Source organism: Cynocephalus volans, chromosome 9, assembly GCF_027409185.1.
Source record: "Cynocephalus volans isolate mCynVol1 chromosome 9, mCynVol1.pri, whole genome shotgun sequence".
Taxonomy (NCBI): Eukaryota; Metazoa; Chordata; class Mammalia; order Dermoptera; family Cynocephalidae; genus Cynocephalus; species Cynocephalus volans.
The window spans coordinates 55,911,668-55,933,343 of NC_084468.1; the positions used below are offsets into that span (position 1 = coordinate 55,911,668).

General features: G+C 37.6%; 1 protein-coding gene across 4 annotated transcripts in view; it reads right to left on the reverse strand.

Annotated features, from left to right (window-relative positions):
- The window catches only part of EPHA5 (EPH receptor A5), a 350,421-nt gene extending 335,319 nt beyond the window's left edge, over nt 1–15,102 (reverse strand). For all 4 annotated transcript variants that reach the window (XM_063108762.1, XM_063108760.1, XM_063108761.1 and 1 more), the window contains exon 1: nt 14,919–15,102. In XM_063108762.1, the coding sequence (XP_062964832.1) occupies nt 14,919–15,102 (184 nt within the window). The remainder of the gene's footprint in view (nt 1–14,918) is intronic.
- Nucleotides 15,103–21,676: the final 6,574 nt, after the last annotated feature.

The following is a 21,676-nucleotide window of genomic DNA, read 5'->3' on the forward strand; positions in this document are numbered from 1 at the left end:
TCTCTAAACGCTAACTCTCCATTTTTATATTAATATCATCATAGACTGGCACCAGTCCCAGTGCCGCCTCTGTTCCAAGCAAGGGTTGTTTAACAAGGACAAAAAATCAGAATTATCTATGGATGTTCTAAAAATACAGATTGCCAGGTTCTAAAAGTATAGATTTCTACAGAACTTGCTTTAATAAATTTTCATTCAGAGAGCTTAGTTATGTCCAGACATGGTATATTTAAAAATGTTCTGATGTTGGCTTTGATTATGGGTTAAGAGTAAAGTTGGTTTAAAGTAAACTTTACCACATGTTATAATTTGTTTTTAGCTAGACTTTTTTAGAAAGCTCCCAGTCAGGATTATATCACACTGATGTTCTATATAATACTCCTTTATATACATATATATTTGTGTATATATATATATATTTTTTTTTTTTTTTTTGACTGGTAAGGGGATTGCAACCCTCTGCATGGTGTGGTCCGCACCACGCTCAGCCAGTGAGCCACCGGCCATCCCTATATAGGATCCGAACCCACGGCCTCATCACTATCTGCACCGCACTCACCTGAGTGAACTACAAGGCCGGCCCTACTCCTTTTATATTTTAACACAGTGGTTCTCAAACTGGGCCCATATTGATCCCAGAAGTACCAAAGAAATGTCTCAGAGACACAAAGCAGATGAAGGGAAGGAGGAGGGAAAAACTTAGTGAGGAAATCCAATGATTCTATTGTTATCTCTTTTATGTATTGGGCTTATACAGTGATTTCTTTTGTATGAGAGTTTCTGCTGCTAAAAAAAAAAAAAAAAAAAAAAAAGGCTCTGCTAACATTATGTCCTTGGCTTTCCACAATAACTTATATAAGAACCTATTAGATGAAAATCAGTTCTGCAAATTTTGAAAACTAAGAATATTATTCACGGCATCATTCAATACCCAAACAAAAACACACCTGCAACCAGCTTCTCTCAAACCCCATAGTCAGAAAAAAAAAAAATGTCCGTTCCATAAAGAACTGACAGGTTTTCTACAAGGAAATGAGAACTATGTAACTGAAAGCTTATAATTAAGTTTTTAATTCAATTGCTTTAGCACTGATAATAATGAGATTTTCTTGATATGAGTTTTCCATGTTTCCTTATACATATATTTCTATTACACTTATGTTACTTGATTTTCTTATGAAGCATATGATTTTTATAAATCATGATTCTTTCCTTAAAATATGGTGTACATAAATAAAATGCAAATAATAATACTATGCACAGTCAAAAAATGTAATCTCTAGCACAGTGGGTGCAACCAAGAACTCCAGCATCATACACTACTGATTTTTATCCTGTCAATTTACGTGTTGTGTGACCTAGTGCAAATAAGTGAACTTTTCCCAAACTCAATTTCCCTCCATAAACTGGAATAATGATATCAATCTCACAGGGTTGTTATAAGAATTAAAGGAAATTATGTGGTAATAGTCTGCATAGCAGTTATTTTTACTTCCCATCTAGAGAAAGATTCAGTTCAAAGAATTCTTATAGCTCAGTAGAATGCAATATTAAACCTCTATATTTTTGATATATTTGTTATTATTTTAGAGTAAATGAAAAGACATTATTTTTTGTTTAATTAAATACATTAACCAGACACTAATCAAACTATACTTAAAGAGCTATTTATCATGCAATTTAAACTTTCTCCTCATAAATCTGTTTTAAGTCCATTCTATTCACATTTTGATGGCATCCATTTTCCTGCTATTTTCCTTGCAATATTAAGAATTCCTACCAAGTTGTAAATCTAAAGTGCTTCATAACATAAGTGACAGTCAAAATAATTAACGAACAGATGTTTTATATTAATTATTTCTCTGGAGGTAAAAAGAAAGTCATGCTTAAAGCAGAAAAATTTTATGTTGGCTGATAGTGGCTCAAGTTATACGAATTCTGGGAATTTGTCATAAGAAAGTGGGGGAAAACAAGCAGTAGCTGATTAAATTACAAAGAGATAGTGACTACAGGATATCTACTAATTGTTTTCTAGAAGTTTGCTAATCTCAGTAGAACTTTCTTCTCACTGATACTTTTGGAAGTCTAAAGTATTTTACTGACAAATCTCTTTGTATTAACATGCTTTGGTTGGCAAATCATACAGTCTTTTATTTGGCAGCTTCTCAGTTTAGAAGAGACTCTATAATACCAGAGATTCTAAAATCTATTCGTTAGATATTTAGGAAAAGAGCCATATTGGCTCCACAGCAATAAAGTAATGAGGTGAGACTGAGTGTGGTTAAAAACAGTGACTTTAAGGCAACAAAGAAGTTACTTAATAACATTCGTTCATTAAGCGTAAATTTGTGGAGAATAACATATTTCAGTGATGTTCCATATGGAGTATCAAGCATTGGAGCTGGCTCTCAATGAGCTTACAGACAGGCAAAGCCTTCTTCATACTGATGCATGTGGTAAATGCAAAAAGAAAGAAAGAGAGAGAGAAAGAGAAAGAGAGAGATTCTACAGCCAGTTTTCTTGGAATTAACTTGATTTGGTTGGCAATCATGCTATCTCTATTAATAGTGAATTCTCAGTTCACAAGAGAACTTTTTCTCTGGCTAACCTTTACTTTTTATAGGGCTTTCTATTCTGATGAAAGATCAAAAAGGTACAGAAAAGTAAAAACACAATTCTATCTTAGTGTGTGATAGAGTTTGGATGTATTGTCCTCCCAGAACTCATATGGAAATTTGATCCCCAGTGTGGCAGTTTGAAACAGGGGGGCAGATCCCTCATGAATGAATTAATGCTCTCCCTAGGTTGGGGGAGAAATGAGTTCTCACTCTATTAGTTCCGGAGAGAGCTGGTTGCTTAAAAGACCCCAGCATCTCCTCTCTCTCTCTTGCTTACTCTTGCCCTGTGATCTGCTTGTACCCACCAGCTGCCTGCTACTTTCTGCCATTAGTAGAAGCAGCCTGAGGCCCATGCCAGATGCAGCTGTCCCAGAATCGCAGGCCAAATAAACCTCTGTTTTTTATAAATTACCCAGTCTCGGGTATTCTGTTATAGCAACACAAAACGGACTAATACAGTGTAATAGGCTACACCTGAATACAGATAGACATGCAATCTTGGGGAAATGGGTCTGTACAAACCTAGGCATAAAGATGAAATTATCCAGGTGAAGGAAGACAGTGAGTTTTTCTGACTGAGTTCACAGACTCCAGTTGCAGTGAGAGCAGTTCACCACCACAGGAGAACTGGAGTACAGGGACAAAGAGCTGGCAGGAGAGATGGGCTAGAGCAAATAACTGAGAACTTTGTACACTGGCTCAAGGATTTTAGCTTTTGTCTTAAGAGCACTGGAAGGCCTTTGAAGGGTTTTACCCAGGGAGTAAATAAGGGCTGCTTGAGCTATTGAACTGAATTCAAGTGCTTTTCTGGTATTTCCATTTACGGTAAATATTAGACAATACTCACTGACAAATGTAGAAAATTAGACCTTGCTAAATGTCAGAGTGCCAATCCACACTATTTGTAGCAGAAATAATACCCAACACTTTTATATTGCTTACTACATACCAAAACTTCTACAAAGCACTTTGTTGATGGGAACACACTTAATCTTTACAACTCTAAACAGTATTATATTAATATTCCCATTTTACAGATAAGAAAAAATAAGTATGGAGAGGTTTTCTAGCTTTCCCAAGGTCATACAATTCTAAGTGGTTGATCTCCAGAGCCTGTGCAACTGCCTCCAAAAGTGTTGCACTGATTCTGCAGTTAGAAGACTGGCTTTGATACTTATTCAGTTCTTTTTTTTTTTTTAAAGATCAAATTTTCTGTCTCATTTCCTTCATTTATAATAATGATTTTTCTCTAATCTATCCTATAGGCTTTTTATGAAATTCACATGGAATAATGTACTTTCATAATATAAACTACATAAAAGTAGTTTACAATGTACTTCCATACTATAAACTAGATAAAAGTAGATTATAAAACATTTAATGTAACCTATAAGTAAAAGGGAAAAAAGTACCCAAGGGGTTGGCTTGGACAAGAGACGAATGTGAATACATTTTCCACAGAAACTGTTAGTCCCCTCTCTTGTAATAAGAAGTAATGTTGCCTATAATAATTCAAGTAACCTGTCGTGAGTTAGGGCAAAGTCATATTTTCAAAACTCCCCTCTATTACTAATAGAGCAAGAGGTAGTGATCAGCAACAGATAGCACTTTTTTTTGGAGGAGAGTTTCCCAGTGGGGTCGTGGAATGCAAAGCAAGATCTATCTAGAGTCTAGTCTGGGCAAGGGATTGAGAGCTTACTTTTTTACATACTAAAGTTACAGAAAAAAAAATGTAAAAGATAAAGAATATATGCTCCAAAATGGAAAGAAAGAAACATGTGGGATGGGATCTTGTTTTGTGCTGGGGGGCTCTGGACAATGAGGAAGAGAGATGTCAACACGTGGTAAATCAGTGTGAAAGAGCAGGACGATCAAGTGTTTAGTGAGAATGAAAAATTGGAGCTCTGAGTAAGCATGACAGGAAATTCCTCCAGAATGCCACAAGAAATTTTGTATACTCTTTTTCTGTACCTCCCAGTGTCTTTGGAATAAGCCATTATTTGGATGGCAAAGGCAAGAGTGAGTGGAGGTCTGGAGGACAATAAATTCCTCTTGCACAGAAGAGTTGGTAAAAGCATTGCTGCAGTCAGACTGCCTGGGTTTAATGCAGGCTCTGTCACTTTCACAGTTGTAAATCTGTGCAAATGATGTAACTATTCCCTACTCACCCCATTCTCCTCCTGTGGAAAACAGAATGATGGTAATGGTGAGAATAACACTAATAATAATAATAATGCTTATTTCCCAGGTTTGTTTAGGGGAGCATAAATTAGTACACATATAAACCACTTAGAACAATGTCTGGCACACAGTGAGTCAATGATAAATGTTAGCTATGATTACTGTATACAGGTGTAAGCATGAACATGTAAGCATACATTCATGAGCAAGCAAACACACACATACATTTCACAAGCAGCTCTAAATACAGTACATTCCAAACTGCCTTATATCTGTTTATATTCACCTATGTTAAAAAAAACCTCCTAGAGTTTTATTAAAACTTTTCTGAAAATATAAAAACCTAATTATATTTTCAAAGAATATTTTAAACTGTGTATAACTGAACAGATTAGAAAACTATATGTTACAAACTAAAAGTAGAGGTGGTAATTTACATCTGTTTCAAGAAACTTCTAAGGATTTAATTCTCTCGACTATCTACTTTCAGCAGTATCTTTCAGATCATTTTAATGACTTTCTCTCCATGTGTACTTACTATGTATATTTATTATATATATATAATAAATACATATAGACACACAATATATATACACACACAAGGATATTTAAAAAATGCATGGAAAAAATAGAATTAAAAAATAGTGAGTCTTTCTAAGAACTTTCTGAAGTCCCCTCGTATATACTTTTTAAGGTAAAACCAATAACGTACTATGCTGGAACTAAAAATCAAAAATACTTGAAGATATCTCTAGATATGTTTTGTGGCTAATAGAAAACATCTGTCCTCTGCCAGTCTACCTGTGGGAAAATGACATAAAACGTAAGATGCACAAGCCATGATCTTTGTACTGATGATTTTCCCTTTATTTCTTAATGAAATCCCAATATTCCTTATTGAATAATGAGGAAAACCAATAGAAAATGAGGACAATGTCATGTGGTTGATTTTCATCTTGGATAGTTATGTGGAAAATTTGCATATGTCATTCCTTTCATTATTCTCCCATTCCAGATTTTCTTTAATCATCCAATTCAAGGAAGATGATGACCTGTGATTGTGAAATCACATCTCAAATGGCCCATATGTAGTATTGGGGGAAAGATAGGGACTAAAATTTGTTGTATGTCCACTTTACTCTTGGAATTTACTAGGCATCATAAGTACATATTATTTTATTTTCGAAGGAACACTATGAATATGTCTTTAATTCTCCAGTTTAACTATGTGGAATCTGAGGCAGATAGTTCAAGACCATATCAATAATAAGTGGTAGAGCTGGCTTTATGGTCTTTATATCTCTCCATTCTGAGCTCCCGCACAGTAGTAAGAGGCACAACTACCATGAAGTTAATTAAAATTGTAACAGGACCTACAGTGACATGACTTCAATGACTTTCATGCTCCTGAGCCTTTAGCAAAATGTTCACAAAATCCATGTTTCTGTTAACGTAAGGTATTTTTGTCTTCTTTTTCTTAAGGAAGTTCCCTCAAATAATACAGTATAAACTTTTATCTTGATTCATACCCAGAAAACTGTAGAGTTAACATGATGGGCTAAGGAGAGTATTTAGACAGTTACACTTGCATTTCCTCTGGAGCTCTGAATTTTACATTTATGTAGTACTCTACCAGTTAGAAAATTCTTTCCTTTCATTTGTTCTCCACAACAATTATGTGAAATAATTAGTACCATTATTATCATATCACAGATAAATAAACTTAAATTTTTTTTTTTAAAAAGTCCACAAAATTAAGAATTACTAAATGAGGGAAACTAGTAAAAATAAAAACAAAAACCTGTTTGTTTGTTTGTTTGTTTTTAATTGTAAAACCAGTTTTTGTTTTTCTTGTTGACTTTAATTCCACAGCACCTAATTTTTCCCCTACTTTTTTTCACAGGCTTAAATCAAAAACAGTAACTCCAAATCTGCATGATTAAAGCAGTTCTTTTGTTTTGTTTCTGTTGTTTCCTTTTCCCACCACCCCTCCCTTCAAAAGATCAAATAGGATGGTTTGAAACTAGACATGGTTAAAATCCTTCAGACATGGCAATTTTCAAGTATTTCCTATCTGGGAAGGCGAGTTGTATCTCCTTTTAGGAGACTCATTACTGCGTTACTACACTGCCTCCCTACACTCTTGAGTGAGAAGAGAGTCCATTGTCACCTCCCACAAGACTGGGCAGTCTGCCTCACCTTCCCTGCTAGTAGTACACAAGGCCAGGGCTTTGGGTGAAAGCTAGGACTTGGCTCACAGAGCGAGCTCCTGCTGTGGACTGCTGGGCTGAACTGGTGCCAGCCGGATCTGCCTGCTGAGTTTGTCTTTCCTTTGAAAAGACATTAACAAGCATCCTGGAATGGGAAGGTACAGCCAGTGCAAAGCAAACAAGTGAGCTGTCTTATAAGAAAGGCAAAACTGACTGAGACGTCTTAAACGCTTGTATGTCTGATTTATGAATTCAGCTTAAAAAAGTATGACTGGGTTTGACATGATCTGTTCTTTACCTTTAGGAACTGGGTCCCACGATTTATTTATGAGAAGACGATACTGTCTTCTTAACACCAGATTTGAAATCATGACTTCCTTAGGGGTGTTAGAACATCACAGGCTTGGGCTTTTACCCTATTAACTTGTTCTGACTTTGTGGGGGAGGAAGGTGGGAGGGAGAGAGAAGGAGAGAGAAAGGGAGAGACTTCACAGATGAAAATAAAAGTGTGAAATTACTATAAGAGAAAAAAGACACTACCCATCTCTGAGTAAAAGAACAGACTGTATTTTCTCTAAATCTTCCAATACTTAGCCTGAAACATGTTTCCAAGTAGGAACATTTTCTCAAAAAGCATATGCAAAATATTTCAACCCTCAGGTTTTGGCTCTTCGATTTTTTTTTTTTTTTTTTTTAACCAGAATCATTTACTTCATAGAGTTGTAGGCCCCGTTTATTTAGAACTGAAGACAAGCTTGATGGGTGGAGAAGATGGCCTGGGCAAGAGTCCAGCAACTAAAACATAATTAGAATTATCACAGACACTTTAATCCCAATTATTTAATCTGCGGGGTGTCTAATGCCACAAGTGGTTGGCATGATTCAACAAAACAGTAAATCTTACTGAGAAATAGAAAGAAAAAAAAAACAACTAAATGTGTAAAACAAAATGAACTAAAGAGCTATTTTTCTCATTAGGCTGGGGTTTATATCTTCAGAGTCAGAGTAAAACAAATATAAAATTAGAATATGTTTGTGTAGGTTTTTGTAGGTGTAGTATTTTTAAAGATACAGTTAAAAAAAACCCATAGAATCAGTTTATTAATATTGAGTTTGTGGCGATCACCTAGACATCCCTGTCCACCCTTCCAGCCTCGTCACAACCTTTACACACACAATCCCAAACACATTCATGGGCACACACAGCAACATCCCAGCCAAGTTACTCTACTCTGCTTAACAAAAGCACAACTATTAAAGTCATGAACACAAAGTCACTGGGAGCTACAGAGGAAAGAAGGCACAAGCTAGGTTTTGCTTTTGCTCAACTAAGTTTTGCGTGTCTTTAAGTCGAACCATCATAAATCCGGGAACATCTGTAATTTGAATGATATTAATAAAGTAACACATAAGTTGATCACTCTCATCTAAAGGTACTGGACTCCATAGGATCAGAAGAGCTACCAGAAAGTTTAATTATGAACAGAACCTACTAGGTTCACTTGAACTGTCATACAATTAAATGGCACTGTAAAGGCAAAACTCACACAATTTTTTAGAGGATTTTTGGACAATTTGGGGGCAATTTTTAAATAGCAGAAATGACTCTTTATGGTTTCCTTAAATTGATAAAAACAAAAATTATTCAAAAAATCATAGTAATATCAAATGTCAGTTAAGTAATGTCATCATACTAAGCCACAGAGTTTTTAAATACTCCAAGCGGGGCACCTACTATATTACAGTTTTATTTTACGGCCTTGTAATACCTGGGATTTTCATTAGGGATGCTAGATGAAAATTTTGAGCTTTTAGGAAAAAAAAGAAAAGAAAAAAGAGTAAGACCATAAATTACCACACATTTTATCAGGCACAATTCAGCTTCTGAAGTATCTTACAGTGCTTTTTCTTCGTATTTATTTATTTTTCTTTGCACTAATAGATTAGATCAGGCAAGAATTTTTAAGATGGTAATAAAAGAAGTTAAGTGGGAATTTAAAATTCTCTATTTCCCATGAGATTCATTGAGTTGAATTATATTTTAAACCATTTGGTCAAATATTTTCCATTGTTATTATAATATGAATTTTTAATTAGAGCAGCATCTTTCACTTATGTAATAATTGGAATAAATAAATATTCTGCATGTGAAATCTACAGAGTCAAAAGAAATACGTAAATTCCAATCAAGTTTTAATACTCAAGAATACAGGTACCACTATCTATTTGTAATTTGATTTGAACTTAGCTATTTCTCAGTACAATTTACAATAGCATCAGTGATCCTAATACTTTTGTGAAAAGTTCTTCATTACAAGGACACTCTGCATATGTCAACAAAGGGATTATCAAAAATGAGTTGTTGTTTAAAGTTTATATTTAAAATTCTTATACTGCAACCCATTTTTGCCTTGTTCAAACACTTTAAAATGTATTTCATTAAGTCTGAATAAACAAATGTCTGGAAAGTCAGAAACTAAAAAGGGAAAAGTAAATATAAAATAAAGAGAGCCTCTCCTAAGTACTCATGATAATTTTTTTGGAAGTTTAAAACCAAATACATAAAAATGGGTTATTTTTATTTTGAAATAAGCATTTTCAATGGAACCAATAATTCAGACAAGATTTTCACAGAGAATAACTGTCAATCTTTCAGTTTTCCAATTGCTATATAGTGCTTTAAAAATTTTTAAGAATACATTGGTAAATCTCCCGTTATTTGTCTGTCTCCTATATCTAAAGCATCTCACTGAATAAAGACATTTTGTTAACTGTTTTAAAGATGTGTATTATTAAATGTTTTATAAAAAATATAAACCATTTCAATCTGTGGTTACATAGCCTTTAGAATCCATTTTGTTTTTATTTGCCTTTATATACACCCACAGAAACATATGTATACTAGTTAGACTGGAATAGAACATATAATAATTTTTTTAATGTCAATTAACTATTCCACTAGGTGTGTGTCTGTATACAATAGACTAGAATAACTCCTTTGAAGAAATCTCTACTTATGCTTTGATTATACAAATTTTGATAAAATAACCAAATATGTATTTACCCCGTAGAGCATATCATAGGAGCCATTCTGTTCCTACTGAGATATACTCACCAGAGATATTAAAACAGCAAGAATCATTCTGAGTCTCTAAGGTAACAATTTATATTTTTAGCTTTCATACTGCTTTTATAATCACAATTCACTCTTTCTGAAAAGAAAAAGAAAAGGTAAATACTGCAATCAATTTTTAATGATTAATAAGCAAGGCTTGATATTCAAACTTCAGTTAATTCTGATGCTTTATGAAAACCATTGTAAAACTATTTTGGTTGCTAAAAATGCCATAACAATCTTCAAACAATTAGATACCTCTGCTTACTTAAACTATTCATTAACAAAGTGAAAATATATCTGCTAATTTAAATTGAAAAAATAATTTATAAGGAGTTATCAGTACTTTTTACAGTAGCTATTTCTTCAAATATGAACAGCATATTTTACTTTTTTATAAAAGAACTTTCGATTTTACTCACAAAAGGAAAAATAGCTATAGTTAATATAATCATGCATATTATACTCTATTTTTACAGTCAGTTAGAAAGGTTTCTTCCAAGTGAAAGAGAAATTAATTAGACATTCAAGCAAACATGAAAAAGCACTCCAAACAAAGGAGATTCAAGTGGTAGAGTCAATCACCAAAAGTGTAGTGGAAATAACTAAACCACAGTCATTTTCTCAACAGTAGCAATGTTTAATAAAATGTTTAATTAAATAGTTTAGGAATGTTTGTCTGTAAATAGCTGCATGATTTCATTTTGATATTTTATGTCAAGATACAGAAACCACACATTCTAAATGGTCACATTTTGTAGGGCAGAATAATAATACAAATAATGGTAAATAAATTCATTTCTAAGTATCAAAAGTGAACCCTTTTCTCATAACAACTATATCCTATGTGGATTGGAACGAAGAATTAACAATATTCACAGGTACTAATATTACAAGAATATTTCCAATCAAGCAGAAATCTCCACTGTAAGTGCAGAATTGCCCACCCTTTTCTCCATCTCATATGAGGACATGAAATCATCTTACCTGTCACCCTGACACCCAAGAATATCTTCATCAGCCTCATAAAGAGCTTAAAATGTCAAGACACAGTCCCCCCCACCCCCACCCCTTTCCATGGTTTATTAAGCAAAAAGACAAAACTCTTCATGGTCCCTTCTGGTTCCAACAATCTATGATTCAAATAGGGCTAATGGCTCTCTTTTCATGCTCAGTAGTGTCCTGGTGAGGGAATGATTTTACTGTCTTTTTCTGGGGGGTCCTGCAGATTTATCTAAAAGGAAATGAATTACAACAGGATGACAAGGCCACAAAATAAAGCCATTTAGTTTTACAAATCTATTATGTCCTCCAATCTGTTTTATGGGCATGGTCCTATTATAAACAATGAAAAATTCTAAAACAAACTTTTTTTTCCTTTTCTCTCTTGTAAGTGAAAACATTTACAATTTTATGATAGTTTTTCAAGAGGTTTAGCTTTTTTTTCCCCCTCATGGGTTTCTTTTCCCAGAAAACTTCCATACAGCTTTCTCAAACATGCAAAACATTCAGAGACAAGAAACTGGACTTTTCAAACACAAACTGCTGACAACTGTCAGAAGCACTTTACTGGGGCAGTACTGACTGTAGCTTCAATGAATTAAGCTTGATTCACTGCGGGTGAATCATTTTCAATGCAGAGCTGTTCAGCAGTAATTGGCCAAGAATCCCTGCTGCGAAAAGCACTTGTCAAATGATGCTTGTTTACAAATATATCTCCAGACAGCAAAAAGTGGCAGTTACTGAATAAGTTCAGGGCCACTTCCAAAATTCATAAAAGTGGACACGTCTCTTCTACTTATTAAATTTATTAAAATTTTCACTTGTTGTTACACTTGCTAATATTTGTCCTGCTTGATCAATCTGAGACAAGTCTTTTGATAAATATGCCTCTGAATTATTTTATAATAGAAGAGTTTTGTATATCATACTGTAGAACAAAGATTCATTCCACATGTAGTTTATGCCTAATATAATAAGGCAATTAAAGATACATCTATCGTATAAATTGTTTAGAATTCAGGCTAAAGAGTAAATTTTCCTCTTATTGTCTGTTATCCAACATATTCTAACATTCTAAATAAATAAATTTCATATCAATCCAAGATTTTAGATATACGTTTGGCTTCTATTCAATTCTGCTTATTGATGTCTATCAAAGTTAAATTTAAAAAATGACTAGAATACCAATTATGAAGGTAAACACATTTATTTCTATCTGCTTTGAAGCAGGTTTTTCCCCCCACATCATGGAAGCATTCATATAATACACATATATACACATGACAGTTTGGAAAATCACTAACCATCTACAGATTAGAGAAAGCAAATTAATGAGTTTAGCATATACCTCAATTCCTTCTGCGACACTGACCTTCCAAATTCCCTCCAGAAACAAACAAAAACAAACTGAAAAACTCTCATCTGAATACTTAAGTAACTAAAAAATAAAAAAAAATTAAAAGACTGCTGTTATAAATATTTTAATATATCTTGCTGCTCAATTTATAATAGCACTAGCATGGAAAAACAAAAAGAATGTAAATTTCACAGAAGAACCAAAATAAAGATCTGGGATGATACTAACTGGAAAGATGGAAAACTGTGTTGGGTAGAGATGGGATGAATTAGATAAAGCTATGGATATTAATATTTTATTTCTAACTATGTATAATAGTGACGTATCACAAAATGTGCCCCAAATAGGCATGCTTTTATTCTTGGTGTCTCCAGAGCACCGGGTGGTAAAGTACCTCTCCAACCCGCATCTCACTGCAGCCCAAGTTTTGTTGTGTGTTCTACTAGCCGGGGTAAGAAAATACAACCCCTAAGTGTCAAATCTGTAATATCAGCCAGGCCATGTTCCACAGGATCGAGCCCCGCTTACTCCTTAGGAGACCCGTAGGATTCCCTCGCTTCTTTCATTTGCTTCTACTTCTTCCTACCCCCTACCCGCACCATCTTGGCCCTTGTTCCTTCCCTGAGAATTCTCTTCTTCCCGTTCTCTAGCCAGTAGCGACTGACTCCCTTTTATCTCCAGGTTCTCCGCCCCCATCACACCTGGAGGAAAAGACTTGAAATATAACGGAAACAGGGAAGGATGAATGATTTCACTGGTAAACCTTTCTAAACCTAAACCAGGATGCCCCTTTCGCTTGAATAAGGCAGTTAAAAGGATTCTAACCCTGTTAAAATCCTCAGGACTTCTAACAGAATGACTCTAACATGAGATGTTAATAGAAGGTCTACGACTCCAGAAAACACTTTTTCAACTTTACCGGGAAGGGAAATTGTAAATCGCTTGGCTTAAGCATGGAAGATTGCATGCATATGTATAGATAGGCAGATATAGATAGATACACATCCTTTAATCAGAGTTTAAAAAATAAATTTAGGGGTTAAAGAGACAAAGTTCATGGGGTGGGGATGGGGGGATCTCGATCCGAGCTGCTCTGGCACCGTTCCTCGGGAGCTGGCAGGGCTCGGTACCAGCTCAGCGCCTTCTCCTACAGCCGAGACAGAACCCGTGCAAGTCACGAGGACACACACCACTGCAGCTTCATCTTTCCGGTCCAGCGTCCCCTGCCCCAGGAGTGGAAGGAATGTCTTGAAGGTTCTGCGCCACAAGGTTCGCATCCACAGCCCCGAACCGAAACCCCAGCCTTCTAGCCAAGGGCGTGGGGTTTCCACGTTTTCGTGGTGGAGCTGATGCTCCTAGTAGCCCTGATGTGGATCTGAAATGCTGCGCTGTTCCCCCCACTTCCGCGAGCGCAGCCCGGGTGTGAGACAGGAGCAAGGCAGCCGGAGGGGATCCGCAGGCTGAGGCCGAGGGCCGAGAGGCGCAGGGGCGGGTAGCGGGTCTGAGCACGGCCCTCGGAGCCCCGAGAGCGACACAGGGGTTGCTCCCGCGCCCGACCCTACTCTTCCAGGAAACGGCGGGGACAGTCTTATGGGTCCGGAGCGCAGGACTGGGGGTAGGGAGGGGGGCTGGATACTCCAGGATCCGGTTCGGGCCTGAGCAGGTCTTTTCCCTCTGGGAGACATGTCCCAGTGGATCCCAGCAGCAACTTCCTAGTGGCGACACTTCTTCCATCCCCCGCTTCTCCCGCGCCATCCATCCCACCTTCGCGCCTTCTTCCACCTTTGCCTGAGTGTGACAGTGAGCTCCCCCAAAGAGATGGGCACCCGACAGTGTGGGCTACCTTCTGTCCTTCACCATCCCCCTCCTTCGGGAAATAAAATCTCTTGCCACCCACCCCAGAATAGCAGCTGGTTATGCCCTAAATAACAGCTCCCAGCAGGCACTCTCCCCCAAAATAAAAGCATCCAGCCACCCCCACAACGTCTCCTATCACCGGACTCAAATAACGGATAACGGTTTCTAAAAGCCCCACCGCTCCCAAGATCCTTGTCGCTACACTTCAAACAGTTCCTACTCCTTCAAGCCCGAAATGTCACTTCGCTACGTGCCTTAAGTGAGAACCAGCCGCACCCAACCTCCCGGCGCGGGTCTCAGATCCCCCTTTCTCCCTGGCTTCCAACTTCCCAGCCCCCCAACCAGCACTCTGTCCACATGCAGGTTCCTCTCCCAGCATCCCGCAGCTAATGTCAAACAATGCAACCAGAGACAGCAGAGAGGAAAGGAAAAGGCCAGCGAAAGCGGACGACAAATATTAATTCAAGGTGTGCAGTAAGATTTAGTCCCCAGCAGCAGCGTCCAGCGCGCCGCGACCGCACTCCCAGGCCCCGCCTCGCCCCTCCGCCCCAGGTCGGTCCCCACCCCCATTTCCCTACCTTCGTTGCTGGGGCTGGCCAGGAGTGTCCGGAGCGCGGCGCACAGAAGAAGGCACGTCCAGAGGGGGGCCCTGCGAGGTGCGGAGTAGCAGCCAGCCAGGGACACATGAGTTCTGGGGTTGTAGCCGCCCCCGCCGCCCGGGGGCCGCCGGCGTCCCGCACCCCGGGGCCCTGAGCCCCGCATCTTCTCCTCGCCTCCTCGGCCGCTGCTGTCCCGCGCGGCTCAGTCCACAGCTCCGGCCTCGCGGAGGGGGCGAGGGAGACTCAGGGCTCCTCCTGGTCCCCCGTGGGGTCCTATGCCTTCTGGCACGTGGATCCTCCAAATGCGGGAACCACGGATCCGCTGAGACGGCTGAAGTTTGCCTCGGGCTCCTCTCGCCCTCGCCTTCAGTGGAGTTAAATGAAATCCTATTTCTGGTTGCTGGTACAGTTCTTGGACTGGGCTCAAGGGTGACGGGAGGGTCCCGCGTCCTGTTCCTTTGCTTCTTAACACTTTTCAAGGATTGCGATTTTTTTTAAATGCCACTGGGGAAAGGTAAAGGTTCCTTTTCAGTCCTCAGTGCTGAAATTGACGAAGGTAAGGAAGCCAAGTCATCTTAAACCGAAATTCCCAATAAAACAGGAGGGAAAAGCAGGGTGGTTAAGGATAAAAGAAGAGGAGTTGAGAAAACGCACGGTGGGGAAAACAGGAGAGAGGCGAGCAAAAGCAAAGATCCAGAGAGTTCAAAGAGGCAGGCAGAAGGAAACAGCTGCGGGCTGAGTGCTGACGAGAGGAGGCCCTGGCGCGGCGAGCGGGCGGGAGCGCGAGCCCGGCTGCGGCGGCGGCCCGGGGCGGCTGCGGTTCCCGCTGCGCTGGGAGGAGGCGGTGTGTGTGCGCGGCTGCGAAGGCGAGCTTGAAACTGCACCGCCACCGCGCGCTCCTGCTGTGTCTGGAGCTCCGGCGTCTCCTCTGCCTCCCCGCTCTGCACCTCCCACCCTCCTTCTCTCCTCCTCTCCTCCTCTCCTCTGCTCCCCCGCCCTCCGCGGCTCGCAGCCTCGCCAGTGAGCATCTACTGTAAGTGTGACTTGTTTAGACGAAGTCACACACCCACGGAGGGAAGTAACCTGGAGGCTGCCGTGGTGAGTGTTGCCTAGCGGTCTCCGGGAAAGGCGCGTCTTCCTCCCCGGGTAATTAGGGCGCAGAATCCTCCTGACGACGCCTGCGAAGACCGGGGTTCCCGGGAGGCGGGAAGGAACATCAACCCTAGCTCAGCTGGCAGCCTTCAGAGAAGCGGGTTTCTGGGTTTGGCATATTGCCTGCTGCCCCTCATAGGCTTGTGGCATCAACAACCGTGTCGTCACATAGCCCCGCATTCGCTGCCTCTGCTGGTCCGTGGCTAGTTTCTTAAACACCCCTATCGCTCACTGCTTCTGACCCTTTCTGTTCTTGCAATACTTGGAGGCTGGAGCGGGATAATTACTCAACATTTTATTCAGGAATAAATGGTAGAATATCCAAACAGAGAGGCGGTAGCTCCGTTTAAGATTTCAGGGACTCAGAGAATTTAGCTGTTGAGATTTGTAACGTACCAGGTACTTTAAGATATGATGATTTAATTCACTTATGTCATTGATGGAATATTTCAGCGTTTTAGAGATTATATAATATGCAGTTACATGCGATTAATTCCAGTGAAATTAACATGGGTCAAATATTTTTAGGGCTTTCTAAAATTTTAATTATTTTAATTTCTTGTGTTCTATTGTATTGAGAGACTTGCAGAGAAAAAATAGTTTGAGACAATTAACTATATGCTTCACCTCCATTGTCTTTCCTTGTTTTAACATTTTCCTTCAATTTAGTCATTAATTCTTTCAGACAGATAACATCTGAAGGTTTGTTTTAATATAGTGACATTAAAAAGACAAAAAAAAAAAAAAGACTGCAAAGAAAGCATCTAGAAAAAAAGTGTGATTTGACAAGAAAGGGATCTCATTTGAATTGGTGTAGTAACCACTGTAAAGACTGGGCTTGTATTCAAACCTAATAAAGGTAATTCTGCTCACTAGCTTTGGCATATTTAGAGCTGTGTTTGTCTTCACAGTAATTTTCTCACAATCTTCAGCTGACGACATTTGTTTTTTCTTGAATATATTTGCAATAAAGATGAAAGAGTAAAGCAGCAGTGACCCAATTTTGTAAAGAGGTGGAAGCTCATTTTTTATTTTATTATTATGATTTTTTTTTTTACTAAAATGTTTTGGCCCCAAAAGCCTGAAAACAGCTTCTTTCTATTACGTGCTCCAAATGCATGAAACAAATGTAAAGGAATGGCAGTGAATCAGTCTTTTAGTTTGGCAAAATCCTCACAGTAAGACAGAAAGTTAAAATTTATCTTTCTATTTGAAGACCATTCAAAGTGTAAGCCTTCCCCCGCCCCCTGACATTTATAGTTGAGCTACTCAAAAATATCTAAACAGAACATCAACTAAGATATCTAAAGCCTAGGAATACACAATAAAGCTAATACGAGACATAGGTATTTAATGGGACTTTGAGCTAGTTTCTTTACTTATATAGGCCTAGAATCTCATCAATATAAAATGAGGGATTTGGAGAAGGTCCTCAAACTCCCTTCTATTCCATAGTATTTGCATTTCTGTGTTACTTCCTTGCTCATCTATCTCTAATTATTTACTATTGGTTAGAAAATAACCAAATTTCTTCAGCCTAGAATGTAAAGCCTGCTACTGCAAAGGTCTTAAACAAATTTTCTATTTTATGTTACACTAAAATTTACAACTCAGTGTTCCTCTAAATTGCCTCATGCCTCTCTGATTTTTATGCCTGTCACTTTATTCTACAGAACATTTATCCCTTCCCCAAAATATCAACATCCTCCTCTCCCCAATGCACACATTGTTGTCATGTAAATCCTGCCCAGTGTCCAAGGGGAGTCAGGCACTCAAGCCTCATTCCTTCTTTTCTCACCAAGAAATGACTTGGTTTTCTTCAAAGTATCCATAGATTGTAGTTTATGTCAGTCAACGTAATGCCATATTTTTTTAATGGAAACCTGGAAAAAATTGTCCAAGTATATATAAAGGGACAGAGACAGAATTTAAGCCAGGTATGTCAAAGAAAGTCTGGGACACTAGTCATTATGGTCATAATTACATGATCTGCTACTCAGGACTGCTAACTTGTTAAATGATTGAAAATACAGAATGCAAAGTCTTTTGTATTCTCCTCCTTAACTAGCAGCCATCTTTCTCGTAGCTGTTTAATAATATTTATTACATATGTTAGAAAGAATGAACAGTTACAACATGAAGCCCCTATAACAGTAGTGAAAGCCATTTTTTGGTCCAATGAGGGTTAATCAGAGAAGGCAATGATGGTGGTTTGGCTTGGGCCTCAGAGGATATCTTACATTTGGCCATGTGCTGATTTCTTGGCATGTAAATTATGTTAGCACACTTATACTGGCCTATGGCATTGCACGAAAATGAGATTTGTTTTGTTTTGTTTTGTTTTTTTCCTACTTATTGCTTTGCATAACAGAAGTCTATGGACATCAGTATTGGTTTAGATGTCCTATTGTTTGCATTTCTCACTGTCTGGGATGACTACTATGGTCTCAAAAGGTGAAAGTGGCAGATGTCTCCTTAGATCTCTGCTTGAACATGGATTTAGTACTAAGCTTTCATGAAGGAAGAATATTCAAATTAACCTTGATAAGGAACCTTGAAAGTTTACTCCCTCATAACAAATGTTAATATTATAATTAAGTTCAATATATTAATAACCCTGAATATATTTTCACTGCATTCAAAATAGAACAAAACCATTCCTGAAAGACTTGCTAGTATTTACTGAAGGTTTGCTGTGTGTGAAATATTATGTGATGCTTTTATATTAATTATTTTACTTAATGCTGATGCTTTAATCATGATTTTGATGTAATTATTATCCCCATGTTAATGATAAGAAAACTGAGAAAATGAGCTTAGGTGAGCCGAGTAGTCTCACAGCTGGTAAGACATGGGAAGTTCAACCCATGGTACTGGCTCTATTCAAGAAAACTCTAATGTAACAGAAGTAAAGAATATATGTGACAACCAGTTGGACAGAAAAAGAAAAAGAGAACCACTCCAAAATTCTGCATTAATGGGAGCAATTAATAGATAAAAATATTGCAATTTTCACGTTCATTTAAATCCAAAAGCAATGTAACAAATAATACAGTGCGGGTCATATAAATGAATAGGAAAAAAAAAAAAAAAACAAGAAACTAAGGCTTATAAATAAGCATTACTTGAAGAAAAAGACTTTTTTGTAAATATGAAAACATGAATATGGCTTGTTTTTGTACAATGGACAGTGGACCAAATTTAAAAAATAACAAGATTGAGGTCTGTGGTCAGATAATACTAGCACAAGCAGATTACACAATAACCATGTAAATCATGGTAGAAAACATAAGCAATAGTGTTTACAAAAATATTCTAAATAAAACTATGTTAACCCAAGAGCATTTTTCCCTAAAATATTATGTAATCCTAGCAACTTTTAACTATCATTTTCAATGTTTTTAACACTTATCTGTATTCTCTATTTGGGAGAATTTGTTGAAAAACAAAAGCAAAGCAAACTTTTAACTCATGATATATTCTAGATGAGAAATTATAAGATTTCCTAATGAAACTATGAGATACCCTAATGAAGTTACTTTTTCAGATCTATGATTTGCTAAAGAGAATAGACGTATGGTAATGTTAATTATTTTGGTTCCAAAGGTAAATAGTGACTAAAATATATTTAAGCAATTAATAGCCCTTGGAGCTCAAAACCAAGATAATACTATAATATATCCATTATTTTATATGTTGCATTTAAATTTAATGAACATAGGACAGAAAATATTTTAATTTTTGTTTGGTGTTATTTCTGTTTGTTTCTTAGACATATTTTTCCTGAAGTCCTAGAATCCCTCTCTCTACTAAAGACCTATAAGTCTACCTATTAATGTGAGATTAAGTTTTATTTAAATTTCATCAGTTATCAGTTGGGTGTTCAGTTTAAAAAATAATGAATAATAGCATTCTGATAAATTAATGAGAACTTAAATATATAATTTATCTTATTAGTTAATACATTAAAGTATTACTCAGCAGAAACTTTACTCATTAAGCATGTTGATATCCTAATCAGCACTTATTTTTTCTCCTTTCTATGAATACTGAGAATAGAATCAAGTCCTCACATTGTCCATGATTATTAATAAGGAGTTTTGTAGCAAAGAAGGAACAAGATGTTCAAATAAATTACAGTGAGCCAAAGAACCGCAGTGGTTGTTGGTGGTGGTTTATTCTTTAATCATTCCTATGTCAGTGTGCTGGGATTGAAGACATTGCAGCATAATGTAAGGCCAAGTCTGCTGCAGTTTATGATGAGCCATAATCGCTTGCCAGAAAGTTCTGTGGTTGTTTGCATTCAACATCTTGGACAACTGGCCTCATATGAAGATGTGGACACTGAACTCTCGTGACTGGGGAAGTAGGAAAAGTGTGCACAGGAGAGTCAGAATATTGAAGAGACACTACTGTGAGAGTTAAAAGTCCACCTATTCTAACCCATCTTCTAGACTCTAGAAATATTTGCCAATATGTGAAAAATAAACTATAATAGTTTTCATATTTTATATTGAACTCAGTGCATATACAGACCTGAAGTTTATAACTAATTGATTTTTACATGAACACAGTTCATAAAATAATTAGTTTGCAAAGGGGAAAAACTGATAAATTTTCTCAATGGCATAAGTGAAAATGGAGCACATATGCAACCAGGCTTTTGATACCACTGTTATTTGTCTATGGAACAGGCTTCTAGATAAAAGTTAGCAATGATAATCTCATGTACTCATATACTCTGCTGCAGAATGTTAATCTGGAGCATCATAGGGTTGTCTCACGATATCATCAAGTACCTTTAAAATATGGCTAGTTTTAGACCTAGCAATTACATTTTTTAAAATTTAAGCAAATAAATTAGTTAAGATTTGCTAAATGATAAAAATCAGAAATACTCTAGTCTTCAAAAGAAGTAGTAAATATATTGCAGTGTATCTATACAACACAACGTCATGAAACTGATGTCAGAGGAGGGGTGGCGGGGGTGGCAGTCAGCCTCAACCCACCCTGTCCTCTTACCAGGTTCCTGATTCTGCCACAGGAAAGAATCCAAGAGCAGAGTCACATAGAAAATGCAAACAGGTTTAATATAATGAATAAGAGATACAGATTTCACAGAGAGAGTGAGGCATTGCTGCAGAGACTGAGCAGGGTCCACAACAAATTTAATACAAAAGTAAGAAATACATACTTAAAGTTCAGTACAGAGAGCAAGTTAGCTCAAGAGAACGAGCAGATGCTTGCTGAAAGTTTGATACAAAAATAAAGAACTATACCCTCCACAGGCAGAGTGCAGGCTGGCTCCAGGAGAGTGAGCAACAGCCCTTCCCCCACCCCCCACCCCTTCCCCCGTCCCACCACCTTCTGCTGGGATTCAGCTTTTATAGTTTCACTGTCTAATGGATATTCAGTTAAGGGGGTGGTTCCCAGTTATATAACATTGGTCTTGCAAATGTTCAGTTGGTCTCTTTCTGGAGGACCGTTCATTGGTCAAATCCCATCACTAGCACAAGACATATTCAAGAACATTTTGTGCTCTCTAGCACCTCTAGTGGGAGGTCATTCAGAGGATAAACTCCACT